This window comes from Buteo buteo, chromosome 21 (assembly GCF_964188355.1).
Source record: "Buteo buteo chromosome 21, bButBut1.hap1.1, whole genome shotgun sequence".
NCBI classification, from domain to species: domain Eukaryota; kingdom Metazoa; phylum Chordata; class Aves; order Accipitriformes; family Accipitridae; genus Buteo; species Buteo buteo.
In genome coordinates, this window is record NC_134191.1 from 19,010,431 (window position 1) to 19,025,426 (window position 14,996).

Genomic DNA, 14,996 nt, shown 5'->3' on the forward strand with positions numbered 1-14,996 from the left:
TCATTCCCTTAACTCTCCTCTCCCAAACTGCAGAAGGTTACACGTGCATTTGTTTTCTCACACCCCTATTACAAATTTAAACTAGCTTCTTTTTGTGATTCATTAGAGGATAAGAAGAAAAGTGACAGATTCAACATTTTAACAGACAGAAAATGATACCTGATCAAGGAAAATTCTTGCCAGTGGTGCACAGTCAGTGGATTTGAGGAATCGTACAACATCAGCCACACTCCATTCCAGAGGGTTACTGTCCAGCTGCAGCTTTTCAGCAACTTCCATCTTTATGTCCTAGACAAGCCACCCAGCACAAAAAGAATTCCCAAAATATTACATATGCAATGGACCTACACCCCCCTCTACTCCCCCACACTCCAATATTCAGCTGCGAAATACAGCTCTAATGAGAGCTCAAATTGTAGAGGTTTCTTGGTTAGCAGAGATGTGCAGAACAGCATTGTGCTGAGGGTGGAGGCTATAACACCGTTAGAGCCAGTAAGCAGGGATCTAAAACCAGGATTTGGTCGACACCACATCACTGCTCCTGTTGAACCAATAGGAGTGCTAACAGCTGGGAAATGGAAAGCTCACCATTCTATCTACAGCTTTCTGTTTAGTCTTTATTACAGTCCTGTAATATGACTGTAATAAAAATAATGATTTTTAATCATGCTATAGTGTCTTCACAATGCTCTTTATGGGTTAATAGAGTATTTTATGAGAACACATTTATGATGATTAATGCTCCCAAGATATTCATGCTTGCCCAACAGTGAGCAAGCTAGAACAGAAATCTACATTCGAAGTTACCTTTGGTGAAGGAGGTTTATTTTCATCATCAGAAAAGGAAAAGGTCCTAAGCTTCCTCTTCCGCTTGTCTCGGTCCTGAGCCAGGGAATGAGACAGTTCACTCTGTGTAGGAGAGGATGACAGTGATTTCTTCTCTGATACCTCTGATTCTTCAAGCAATTCGTCTTGGTGCTCTGAGGTACTATCCTCAGTCAGAGATTCTTCATCTACCTCATCCTGGTCATCTTCCTCTTCTCCTCCACTGCCCTGTAGAGGGGTGTGGGGGGGGGAAGTGATGAAATATGAAAATGGTAGTTTAGGACAAAAGCTACAATTGCCACCCACTTGTCAGCTGTAACCTGAGGTTACAAGGAACAAACACTTTGTTGTTTCAAATGAAGCTGGTCAAAGATCACATACTGTATCTATTAAAGTTGTTGCCAGTCTCATACCTGGGGAGATCCAGCTGGAGTGTTATCCACTGAAGTAGAAGAACGTTTTTTCTTATGAACAAAAAAATGTTTTCGTCTCTTCCGTCTTTTATTTGGTTTCTTCATGGCTACTTCCAGGTTACTGTGGCCACCCGGAGGCCTACCTATCCGCTTGTTTTTCCGCTTTCCATAATAGTGTGCTACCAGGACAGAAGAAAGGAGCATCATGTTGAAATGCACCTTCAATGTCACTACTTATGTTTGTCCATCGTCAGGACTGGAAAAATCAGTAGAAGGACATTTCCCAATAGAAATCCCAATTCTGCAAAACTTCAAAATGAGTATGACTGTATTTTCCTCTTCAATTTGCTTTAAGGAAGAAGAGTTACTAATAAATTTTATTTGCCCTATAAAGATTTACTTCCTTTATCTTTGAGAAGCCCCAAATTATCAGATTTTATACAAAAATCATCAGTCACAGACTTGGTCCAATTTAATGGTGCTTTTTGTGATGTTTTGTAGTTTTTAAACATGGCCTCAATGCACTTTGCTCTCACAGTGTCAAATTATTAAAGTTAGTTTAAAAAAACCCTAAAACCCTAAAAAACCTAAAAGCTAAGAAAAGAGCTTGAAGGTGTTTTATTTTGTTCCACAACGAATGGGTAAAAGCAATTATAACGCCACTTAAATTACAATACTGGAGTCAGTTCTTGTCCCAAAAGTTGTCTTAAAAAGATGGAGCATTAAGCACACAACAAAAAGTTAAGCCATGGTTCTATCACTTAATACAGAATTAATTTTTTCTCCCCTACACCCTGGCACATGGGTATTTTGTAGGCCTGTGTATGTAGTGCTTGAGCTGCTCCTTATGCAAGCAAAGCAATGTATTTTGGATTCCTTCTGAAGCCAAGAGCCAGAGGAAACCAAAATATAACACCCCAAGTCCCACCTTGGTTTGATATCAGTGACCTACTCACTGTATTTAGTCTTTGTCAGGACAGAGCAGTTCTCTGAACACTTATCCAGCACCATCTGAGGGCCAAAGAGGTTTGGACAACATTCCAGCTTGATGCATGTTTTTCTACAGAAATCTGCCACCCGATCTGCCGTCCTCACAACTTCCACAGTTGCACGGTAGCTCTTCCCTTTGTACCTAGCATTGAAAATATGGTCGTAATTCAGGAATGCTCTAATTACCAGGATAAAAGTACTTCATGGAGAGGTGTACAAGAATACTGCTTTGAGATCAAACAGAGGGAAAATCTGAGCAATGAGGAACTTCATGGACTGACAAGTCCAGGAAACAGGTAGTCCCATCTCTTATGATGGATCCCCAAGCAAAGAAAAAAAGCCAGCACCAGAGAGATTCCTGCAGTACCAAACGCAGCAACACTGCCCTGCCAGCAACTATAAAATATCCCAGAGTTTACATGTTTTGTTTTCTTTGTTCACAGATGGTTTGTTCTTTCTTTGTTTTTATGGGACTGCAGAAGTGTCCACTGTGATGTAGACAGCTGGTCCCTAAAACCAAGAGCTGGTTCCCAAAACCAAGACAGAGTGCACTAGTTCAGCTAATAAAGGTAACAGCAGACAGCTTTTAGCGAGCCATTCCATGCACATACTACGGCAAACAAATGAACTACTGTCACATTTCCCATCAGCTTTCATCTAACTGCTGTACAATTTGTCAGGACAGTCACGTGCCATGACTCCACATATTGGTCCTGTTTGATGAAAATTAAGAAAAGATTTCTTTTTGTTTGTCAGCCTTGCCATAACACTGATAGAGCCGCACTGTGAAGTATCTGCCAGAGTCATTCATCATTTCTGCTTTGTTCTTCCAGCACAGCTACTGGCATGTGCTGATATCTATTAGGGATGTCTCAGGCCTGCAAGTATCTAGTCAATGCATTGGAAAAAAGAGCTATATCATCATAGTCCAGATTTCCCTAGTGTCACTACTGTGACAAAAGAAAGCACACAGCAACTTCAGTGAAACCAAAACAATTTTTTTTCCCTCTATTCTTCAGCTACATCTTCTATTTACATTAACCTTTCATATGATCTTCCTATTGTTCAAACCCAGAGCAATCCTCCAATACATGGAAAGATGTCTTTTTACACACGAAACTGATCCAACAAAAGAATTACTGACATGTTCAGAACTATGTAGGAAAGTGTGCTATGGCACAGTGGGAAAAATCTAATCTCTAGTATGCAAACACAGTGACCTAATTACAAGACCATCGCTAGACTATAAAGGAATATCTGGATTTATCAAATATATGCAAATATGATCACTGCTTTTTTTCCTAGCCACAGAATAATCTTGCAAAGAAGCTACAACCCAAAAAGCTCAGCAGAAAAACTAGGGAGTGCTTTAGGTTAGGCTGTTGTAGAAAGACTTCCATGCCAGGCCATTTCAGAGCACTGCTATAACTTAATTTCAGAGGAATCTTCTTCCCCTGAGAAGTTTGTGTTGAAATGCCATGGAAGTCTGACAAGCTTCCTAAGCAGTATGTGCTTCTGCTTTAAAATTCTAACAATTATCTTCAGGTGAATTAAATTATCTTAAACCTCACCTGCAGGCCTGCCACTGTATATGCTATGTTGTACCAGTATCACACCATTCTTATTTGACCACTTACGTGCCAGTAGCACCAGCAGCAGAGCACTCCTGGAATATTAAGGAGCATTAAAATCAGATGCACTTCACCAGAAATTCATGAAGAAATTTATAAAGATGTGGAATTTTAATGGCTGTCAGCATCTTGATAAGCTATAAGCAATTTTTCCTTCTCTGAAATGTAAGAAGTTAAAGCATAGACTGCAGAGAACATTGCTATTGGGATCAACTAAGAGGGGAGAACAGGACAAGAATTTACTTGGCTTTTAGGGTCTCTCCATGCCCATGCCATGCAGCCTCTTCATCCAACTGCAGTTCTCGCAGGACACGGCTAGGTTTGTATGCTGCATTGATCAATAAAGTGAGAACCTACAGTGAGGGAGGGAAGAGGAGAGAACACGTTTAAGTTACTTGTACAATAGATCTGTTTTAAAGTGCCAGGGTAGAATAGGAAATTACTTCTATTAATCCAAATTATCTAGCATCAAAGCATTCATTCACAGCAGGATTACAGATACCTCCTGATACTGCCAAAATGAAAACTGAGAGCAGTCGACACTTTGGGCCTTGCCAAACCTTCAGAATTTGTCTGTAGAGTCACAAGTGTATTTAGCAATTTCCAAGTCATTGCCCTTGAATTACACATCACTAAATTAAACCCTGGGGCTGAATACCACAAAACTTGTATAACCTTGGATAAATCTAAGTGATTATCTTAGAGATTGTTTGACATGTGAAGATGTGCCAAAAAATACTGCAGGATTTTGCTGCCTGCCAACCCACTACTTGCTACAAAATCATACTGCAGAATCTTAAGCTCTCCTCTGTTTTGCTTTCATGATAAGGCCTGTACTATAATAAAATGAGAATTTCTCTGGTGCTGTAAAATAACTCAATGTTGTGAATAACCTGAAATTAGTGGGGGATAGCACAAAATGTGCATTCAAACTATATTTCATATTTTCAGTATGTGCTTATTCCAAATCACTACCAAATTGGGTGCATCAGAACCTTGACATAACCAAACTTGCAGCTTCATTCCTACTAATTCAGCAGTCCAGAAGTCCACAGTTCAAAAGAAGAGTATTAAATATAATGCAAGTACCAAACCCACTCTAGGATTCATACACTGAGCAAGAGTCATAATTGAAATGAATGCAACCAAGCATATTAGTTGAACTTTTAGCAACACTCAGCATCTGTACATCAGCAGGATTTGTGCAGACTTTCTGCTTTCAGGCAGTGAAGGAAGTTAAACGAAGCTGCCACAGAATTTCACACTTGCTCTTTTGGAGTGCTTACATCAGAGTACTGAAACTTGCAGAAAGGATGGAGTACTTTTCTGTATGCAAACCCAGAACTTTTTCAATAATCAGCTTGACTCTTGTCCACCGGACTCTTCTTTTACAGCATGTCTGCTAGAAAGTCTTTCTTAAGGTCTCTCCCAGTTATGTTATGTGACAGGGAAGGTAAAAATTCCAGAGATGTTGAATCAATTCCTGCATTTAAAGTGATTGTTTCATGAGAGCTCAAGTGTGCACACATAGTTATGCCTTGGGAAACTTTCACCCTCTCAGGTCAGATGACAACCATCCCATGACCTTTTTGGAGATTTCAGAAAAATAATTATTGCATTAAAGTATCTGTAAATTTGCTGTGAAACACCTTCTGGAAAAGAGGCTCTTTGGCATTAAAGAATGGCCTTTTTCTCCTTCTTCCCCTCCCTCAGTTATGTTAGAAAGCAAAACCACAACTTCATCTGATCTTTGTGAATCATATCCAACTTATAAAACACAGAATTCTTTTAATTTACCAATTACCGAAAATAGTTCGCCATTTCTACTATGAAAATCTGTATTTCCTCTGTTTTAACATGAACAGTGCAAACTGTAAAGGAATTTTGGGATTATCTGAAGCTAAATTCTGTTAATTAAAATTGAAGCATTTATTACAGCTATAAAAAGATACTAACTCCCTTGATTGTGGTAATTACAGGTTACTCTGTTTTAACCTAAAATAAAGTTTAGCAGTAGAAGGCTGACTGTAACTCAGATAAATGAGAGGCTTTTACTCTTTCCAGCCATTCATAAAACAGTCCATGATTTATACTCAATTTTATGCAAAACCCCCTCTTTACTCATTATCAGCTTAAATTTATTAATTACCCATCTATAACTAGAGAGACACTCTAGCATTTATGATACACTGCTATATGCAAGTCCACTGTGTACGACCACCTCACCTCTTTCAGAACAAGAACACAGTTCCCAGGTCCCACAGACTGAGGAAGCTCTGCAATCCTGCCTTTGTTAAGGTAAGGCCCTGAGAAGCACCGGTGGTTGAAGTAGATCTTTGGGCAGCAGTACTTTCCATTAATTACCACTGAGAAATGAGAAAGCAAAGATTTAAATCACATGCTACAACCTCCCCAGCAAAGAATGACTTCTTGCAATATGTAATATTTTGTTTGCTGTGAAAAAGGAGAGGAAAAAGTCTTGAATGACATGAATTTGGGGTAGCTTCAGTGTCACATTTACAATGACACCATTAGCTATTTGATGTTGCCAAAATATTTTTCGTACTTCATATACATGCTTGCAAATTGTCAAACTACAGGAAATAAAGTTGGTCATTTATCAGAAAAGAAACAATTATTCCTGGCTAGTCTGATGCTTCATGGTATTACACCAGTGCAGACAGGCAAGATGATGACAATCCCCACTTTTTGGTAGCAGAAGGACTTCCTACACAGCAATTCCTGATAAATTTCACAGTCAAGTAATTATGTCTCCCCCAAACTTCTGCCACCAGAGAAGCTGGCAAAGTTATTCTCCACTGTTTATCCTAAACTGCAGTATCACATTGCTTTGCATTTTCAGACCCTTTTCCCTCTATCAGCAAACAAAAGATGCAGCAACTGATGAAGTGACCTTTGATGAGTGACATCAAGTTTTCTAAATCTATTAAACAGTTCAATGCTGCTCAAAATTAAAGTTATGTGTAATATGTATTGCAAGATACTTACGTATAAATACAAAATTGTTTTACCCTAGCAGTGTTGTAGTTTTTTGTGACTAAGCAACACTAACACTTAAAGATCTTAAATTCAGTAGTTGGTAACTGGCAGATAAATAAATGAAGTAAAATTTACATTGACTCTATTAAAAGTCAATTAAAATGCTAAACAAGCACGAATCATTTCTATAAAGCTTGCATTTGGTGCAGTTTCAGATGTGCATTTCACTGTACAGAAAATAGCGGAAGAGGCATTTTGTTGCCAAACAGATAGATCTGTATGACTGCTTCACCAGCAGATGTACTTATTCATCATATTCATTCTTGCAACAGTTTAGAAAATTATTAGATTTCGCCATCTGGCATACAAAGCAGTTTACTGTTTGAATTGCTTTTGTTTATCATGATGAAGTTATCATAAAAACCAGACAAACCTGCTTCCCAAAGCTAGAATCTAACAACTCAAAAGCACAGATGCGGTGCGCCTCTTATGCTTCTCCCAACATTATTAAACTTAACAGGTGACAATAAAAAAATCATCTGCATAGGTCACACTACACATTTCACTCCACATATCCTCTGCTGGGGGTGGGGGGGACATTCTGGTGTGAAAATCTAATTTCCAGGTTTAATGCACATAACAATTGCAGGACACAAGTAATTGTATGTTTTTGTTTGTTTCATTCTTTTTTGAAGTTCAAGAAATCATCAAGGGATGAAAATCTTCAAACACTTTCCTCCTCTTCCCTAAGAGTGTTGAGCAGCTGAACAATGAGGCAGCTGAACTGTTACAGGATTTTGTCTTTGTTAGCCTGCCCTCTCTGATCAATACCTGAGTCAGTAGAGTTCAGTTCCTGGTTCTTTAGTCCATCATGAACTGTCCTTGAAGACAAAATTCTGAAATGAAAAGAGTAAGATTGGGAAAAAGGACAGATGGTAAGGATAGTCACCTCTCAGTTACTAAAACCCAACCATTAAAATTCTTTTTTTTCTCCAGGTCCAGCCTTATTAATCTGCTTTTTATAACTCCCCCGTTTCACAACAATAACATACAAAGACTATCAAATTCAATTTGGAAAGCACTACTGTACTCCTACAGCTAACAGCAATCCTTCCTTGCTTGAAGTATATGGGCTACCATGGTGATAAACACACCACACAAAGCTACTGACAACAGTTGACATCTTCTGCCTCCTTTTAAATTCATTTCACATTTCATAGCACAAGGCAGTGCACAGCCTTATCTGAGGCATTTTGAAAAAGATGGATTTTAAACAAAATACAACCAAAATGATTCAAGTACTCTGGTAAGAATTCCAATTACAAAACAAGGAAGAACAGTCTGCTCAGTATTTTAGGAGCAATGAAAACATTGGCAGGACTACTGACAGATCTGGTGTTTGTAAAGCTGGAAGAGTCAATAAAACCAACTGTCAGGCATTCTACTGAGCATTTTTGAGCAGGCTCACACAAAGGAATTTCATGTGCATGACACAAAGTTTATAGACAAATTGTAGGTATTAGTAGAACTCTCCTTTTTGACTAGTCTGGGCCAAATTTAATCTGGGAAGGAACTGTTAGAAGTTCATCTACTAAATGACTCGCAGTAAAGCCAGATTTTCTGATCAGCTGTGCAAAATCACAGCTACATTTTAAGGCAGTCACATTTTCTAAGCATGTTTACATTACAGAAACTGTATTATTTGAGAAGGGAATACAACCAAAAGGGAATCCAGTAATTTTCCCTATTCATCACCATTAAAAAAAAAGGCTCAAGCACAAACTTACAAACACAGGCTTAAGATCAGGCTAGTTTTTCTTAAATGCACCCCAATACTCACAGATAATGCAATCTTTTAAAAATGAAAGATCAACAATTTCAACCCCAGAACATCAATGAGTTGACCTATTCAATAATTCAGCTGAGTTGCACTAACTCTGTTAAAAAACAAATTCCATGATTTCTATCTCCGACTAAAGCAGTGCAAGAAGTCTTTTTCAACACCAACAGGAACTACCAGCATTAAGACAAATGGATTGTGGAATCTCTCAACCTTCAGTATACCACTTCTGTAAAGCTAAATCTCCACTAAGAAAACATGATTTACCAAATAGAAAAAAAAATCAACAAAAAATAAAAGCAAAAAACCTGTTACTTACTGTTTCTCTGGTTGAACTACTGCAATTTTTTTCTGCTTGTTTACTGAAAGGAAGAAGAAGAAAATATAAACAGCAAAGTATGGGAGGCATACAAATGAAACTTCTAGTACAGTATATATATTAGCCTCATTTCTTCTAAGTTATACGCCAAAAAGAATCTATGTTCAAAGTCAGCACAATGTTAGATAGCTGACCTGTCTGCACTAGAGACGTGCTGGCCCATGTAATTTGATGTAACCCAAAAGGTTTACTTCAACTTTCACTAAAAATTCATTAAATCAGGCATGCATATCCCCAGTCTTCTAGGAAACCTTTTGTGCATCTTTCTTTGCATCATAGGCCCTAAACTGCCTGTAATACCAGCCAAAAAGGAATGATATGCTTTCCTTTTCAGCACCCAAAGGTGCTGAAAGCCTAACCAAAGGTTAGGTTCATAGGCTTAACTCTCCACTCTACTGGCACAAGAAACTTCAACACTGTTTAACTTTGAAATGGAATGAAATCAGCTTGTTAGAAACATATACAACTTAAGCCAATTGCTATGGAGGAAAACACTGTTGCAACTAAGAAAGTCAACTAGGTGATAGGTCCACCTGCTAATTCTGGCTTTCACAATCAGGTAATGATATTAAATAAGGCAATGCAACACGTGCCTCTTCAGCAATTTCAGGCTTTGCCCCCAACAAATTTCAGGATTTTTTTTTAAAGCATCTTTTCTCTAATTAGGTTGTCCCCACTTCCTCCTCTGTCATTGGCAGTGCAGACATGTCTCAGGTAAGTTTCTCTTGCTTTGACTTCCAGTACATGACAGCTCATCCCAATCTTACTTAATAAACATTTAGAAAGTTCTTCAGTTTCTCCAACTCCATTAAACTTTAATAAACAGAGGTCACTAACCAGTTGAGAGAAGACACTATCTTATGCTACTTACTAGTGTAGTTAAAACAGGCAGGATTTACTTTTCAACATTTTGTCATTAAGGGATCATAACCATCTGGCCCATTTAGAAAGCCAGTCCCCTTTATTTCAACTCCAAAATGTATACACACTCAACACTGTTTTGTTATGGCATTAATTTTACTTGCACAAGTGCAAGTGTAAAATCAGTATCAGGTTCAGATACATGGCAAGAACAGCTCAGACAAAAGTATATGCATAGCATGGGTGTGTGTGCATACACACAGATATCATTTCTTTATTGTGACTAATGGATCGTTTCCACATGCTCGTACAGCATGCAAGGGTCTCAAGCCAACACTGCCTGTTTTGGAGTTGTATGGATTCCAACTGGACCTAACAGCCAGGGGAACAGTTGCACAAGGCACGGATTCTCTGTACATGGTGAACGTTTCCAAAATCAGTGATGCCAGCAATAATTCTGCAGTAGCCTATTCTTGAAGGTCTTGCCATCTCTGTCAACCCAGCTAACCACTGCAAATAGAACAGAACTGATACCTATTGCTTTGCGAGGAGGTCTGAGCTGATATCCATTCGTCTCACACCAACCCACTGGAAATATATTCATGGATTCCACGCTCACTATACAGTCAGGGACGGACTTCTTGGAGCCTGTTCAGTTTAGGGAAGCAAAAATTGAAACAACTCATAAAAATAAAAAACCTCATTTGGTTAATGCTTGCTATATGTTTCCCAGTGAAGCTGCTTTTACTTATGGTGTATCTGGAACACGATATCAATTGTTTATTCATCCCCTTTTATTGATCAGATTCTTTCCTGACCTCCTTTGCTTCCTCCTAAAGGCTGGAGATAGGAATTTGCCATCCACAGTTTAGCAGAGACGCACAGTGCATAGTAAGTGCGTGCTGATGTTACTTCCTCTCAAGAAATGGGATTATAATGGAGAACGGTTGACATAAGCCTATTCTATCTTAATGAAGAACCTCTTTAAAGGTTTTCTTCCTAGGTCCAAAGCTTGCTCAGAACACAAGTCACTCATTTGTAAAAATGGTACAAGGCCCTTGCTTTCTAAAAGACACTGATCAGCACTTCTCACAGTGCGCTAGCCTAGCACCGACACACTGCAAGGCACAAATGCCATTTTTGCCTAGCTTAAATAAGCACTGCCATGCAAAGCTAATTGGGAAACAGACAATGCAAATGTTTTTTTGCTGTGTTTTCATTGAGGAAATGGTGATTTGCTGCGCATATTCAGCAAGCAGTGAGTTTGCTCCAGGTGCTCTTCAGGTTTGATGATGGTACTACAGAAAATCAACGCAAGTGCTACTCTCCTCTTTCACATCAGGCTTACCCTCCAGCTGAAGCCAGAGGTAGGAATCTTTCAACTTGGTGACTGTAGCAATGCAAACTTCTTCAGGATCAACTGGGTTCACAGCCTCAAGTTTCATGTTCTCTTTAAATCCGTGGTCAGAAGTTAACTAGGAAAAAAGACAGAATACTTCAGTAAAATACCACCTGTGTATCCAGTAGATGATATGAATAGCCACGAACAGGAGCGACACACAAAAGTCTCAGTGTTTGAGTAACACAGAAAGATAGTCACGCAGTCAGAGAAGATTTCAGATAATTAGCACACTGAATACAAGTAAGATATATTACAAACTACACAGAATTTAAGTTAAAAAAGGTTCTATAGACAGACCTAGAAAAGAAGATGTTTGTACTCAAAAAGATGCTGAGACTTACTGAAAGGATCAAGTGCATTCTAAGCAACCAGGAATTCTCTGCTGCTTGCTACCTAAGTGATAAGTCTGACAAATAGTCTGACCAGGCTCTCTATTCTATTATGTTAGCTTGGAAATCCACTTTACGTATGCAAATAACATTCCTGCCTCATCCAAATGAGTTCTGGCAGACAGCAAAGGAAGCTTTCTTTTCATTTTACATTTTTTGGATAAGTAGGATTTTACTTTATTCACCAATTTAGTCCACATTTATAAAAAAATTCCTAAAAAGTAAGAATGGATATTTATCCAGCTCTGAAGCTCCTGAATTAAAGATAAGAAGTAACAGCCAGAGGACTCTTCCTCCCAGAACCACTCTGCAATGTAAGTACAGGATCAATACATTATGAATTCTGGAACTAGCCTATAGTGATTAACTCTTCTCAGAAAAGGGATAATAAATTCAATGACCTGTTCTAAGATGCCACAGCTTACAAGACAGAACAAGGGCAACAAGAATTCATAGACAGCAATACCCTCTTCAAAAAATGGTAATTATTCATTTTAATTTCTTCCCCTAAGCACTGCAATAGCCCAAGTGTTGTAAATGGAATTGGAAGGCAGGTGTTAATAGTACCCTTTTCTGCTTGACAAGGTAGTGTGCTTTGGGAGACAGCAATACTGTCACTGAACCAACAAAAGCCCAAAATCTAGCAAGTACTTCAGGCACTGATTAATGTAAAATGATTATTTGGTACTAATTTAAGATGACTTGGTATTGATTAATACAATGGAATGAATTTTTCAAGCTGAAAGGAAGGAAGATTGAAAGAGTACACTAAGTAAATGAAGATAAGGTCTATTAAAAGGCCCTGTTTCCACCACTACAGGAGTGCCAGGGATTGATGCTGTTTTATGACTACTCCACAGACTCTCACACATCTCAATTTCACAAAACAATCATTTATTTTCAATCTGCTTTACCACAACTGAAGCATTTGGTCCACCACTTCCTTATCTAGGAAACTGGCATACACCTACTTCAGTTCACATACATTTGTACTCTCTTAATTCTTTTGTTTCCTCAGTTATCACAGGTAAGGTGTTAAGGTACTCACATGCATCCAGAGGAGGGCAACAAAGCTGTTGAAGGGGCTGGAAGGAATGTGCTATGAGGAGCGGCTAAGGACTTTGGCTCTATCTAGTTTGGAGAAAAGGAGGCTGAGGGGCGACCTTACTGCTCTCTACAGCTTCCTGAGGAGGGGAAGTGGAGAGAGAGGTGCTGATCTCTGCTCCCTGGTGTCTAGTGATAGGAATGGTGGGAATGGTTCAAAGCTGTGCCAGGGGAGGTTTAGACTGGACATTAGGAAGCATTTCTTTACTGAGAAGGTGGTCAAACACTGTAACAGGCTTCCTAGAGAGGTGGTCGATGCCCCATCCCTGTCAGTGTTTAAGAGGCATTTGGACAAAGCCCTTAATAATATGCTTTAACTTTTGGTAAGCCCTGAAGAGGTCAGGCAGTTGGACTAGGTAATCGTTGTAGGTCCCTTCCAACTGAACTATTCTATTCTACTTGAAAAGGTAATTTAAGTAAAAAACATGCAAAAGGTTCTCCCTGGAATCAAGAGTGTCATTCACGTAACAGAAGAGAGATTTTTCTGCAAGAGAACCTTACCAAAGGGAAGCAGCTCTGGGGAGCTGCCTCAGCACCACATTGTTTGAGGTAGTCTGCCCAATCGAAGTCCTGCCCAGGATAACCTAGGTGAAGAAAAAGCAAAGGGGTTGATTTAACAGCATGAGACTCATTTCAAACTGACATGACATACAGATCACTGAAATCTGTTTGGGTCACTCAAGTTTGTCAGCTGACTAGGGCTTCACTGAGCCATCTGAGGTCAGCCCGCAGCATGGTTCTCATATTTGAGATACTCTCTTTATTTTCATTGCAGAAGGGCTTTGGGCATTGCCACACCTTGACTCCCATTTTTGACTTGAAATGGGGTCAAACTAAAAGTGACTTCACAGAAAGCAACCTGAAGTGTGAATAAAGTACACCTGCTAAGCAGACAAGGGCAGCAATCGAGACACGGGGAAGCGCTTGCACCCTTTTCACAGGGCACAGATGTAATTCAGGAGAAGTTTCTGCAAGATTACTTCATTGATGTCATGTCAGCTCTGATAATTTTTTTTTAAATTAGAGCACTCAAAAAGTGCACAATACCAACATATTACTCTCACAAAAACACATTAAATACTAAGTCATTAAAGAGAGCAGTTAGATGTCCTAAGAGGCTCATCAAGTTTGCTAACAGCTGTAAATCTGCATACATGTTTGAAGGGAAGAGTCTTAACATGGAGTCCATCAGGAGACAGAGCATATTTCCAAGAAAAAGACAAACTAAATTCTTCTTGGAGGAAATACTTCACTTCCCTGTGATCTAATAAAAACCAAGTAACTGGAGGGAACTGGGTGCAGAAGTGTGCTGCCATGATAGTTTGAGGCTGGCAGTATAATAGCAAGGAGACAACTGCAGCAGTTATTCCAGTACTAACTTGGAAGCACTCCCCTGCAAGGGATGCCTGTGACAAGGGTTTAAGAAATCAAACACAATTTTAAACCTAGACTAAGAATGTAGTATTGATGTGACAATCAAAAAACATTTAGTTCAACTACCACTCAGACAGGGCCTAACCACAGAAGGACCTATTTATTTTTCTCAGTTTTATCAGTGCCAGTAGGGCTCTTGGGACCTCACACAATTCAGAATGCCCACCATTTCCAGGGGGACTATGAGGAGAGAAGCTTAAAATCTTTGTCAGTTCCAGTCACATGCCTAGAAAGTGAGTTTTTATCTTTCACCTGCAAAATTCTAGGTAATGCTAGGTCAAGCAAAGCCACTTTTTGTACCTTACCCAAGGAAAGGCAAGAGACAAACATCCTATGGTTTTTGCTCCTCTGATGTCACCAGCAGCTAAAACAAAACATTCAGAATTCTGTGGTGGTGAATAAGAGTACTGTGTTCCTCGTTTTACAATACCATTGACATTTCCATTTTGAGAAAATTAATAAATATTTCAGTAGCTGAGGATCACTTCCCTATTCCCTTATGTCCCGAAGCAATGTTTCAGCAATCAGCTACCTTGCCTGATAGGTCCTTGGAAAAAAAAAAACTTCATTAACTTGTCAGTTATATAAGATATTCTAAAAATATTATAAAATGTTGGATAACAGTGTTCCATTCTGACCAGAAGCAAAAATCCAATGCAAAGACCATAGGCTTCATATCATGTTAATTAATGCTGAAATCACCATTGCCATCAGCCCTGGAACACATA

General features: G+C 39.0%; 1 protein-coding gene across 4 annotated transcripts in view; it reads right to left on the reverse strand.

The window, feature by feature from the left end:
• The window catches only part of SFMBT1 (Scm like with four mbt domains 1), an 85,179-nt gene that overhangs the window by 6,269 nt on the left and 63,914 nt on the right, over positions 1–14,996 (reverse strand). For 3 of the 4 annotated variants that reach the window (XM_075053271.1, XM_075053268.1, XM_075053270.1), the window contains 11 exons: positions 13,336–13,418; positions 11,288–11,414; positions 10,474–10,587; positions 9,019–9,061; positions 7,691–7,755; positions 6,086–6,225; positions 4,103–4,212; positions 2,195–2,370; positions 1,239–1,417; positions 808–1,053; positions 160–288 (listed from right to left, as the gene is read on the reverse strand). In XM_075053271.1, the coding sequence (XP_074909372.1) occupies positions 160–288; positions 808–1,053; positions 1,239–1,417; positions 2,195–2,370; positions 4,103–4,212; positions 6,086–6,225; positions 7,691–7,755; positions 9,019–9,061; positions 10,474–10,587; positions 11,288–11,414; positions 13,336–13,418 (1,412 nt within the window). The remainder of the gene's footprint in view (positions 1–159; positions 289–807; positions 1,054–1,238; positions 1,418–2,194; positions 2,371–4,102; positions 4,213–6,085; positions 6,226–7,690; positions 7,756–9,018; positions 9,062–10,473; positions 10,588–11,287; positions 11,415–13,335; positions 13,419–14,996) is intronic. The other variant, XM_075053272.1, reaches the window with a different exon arrangement.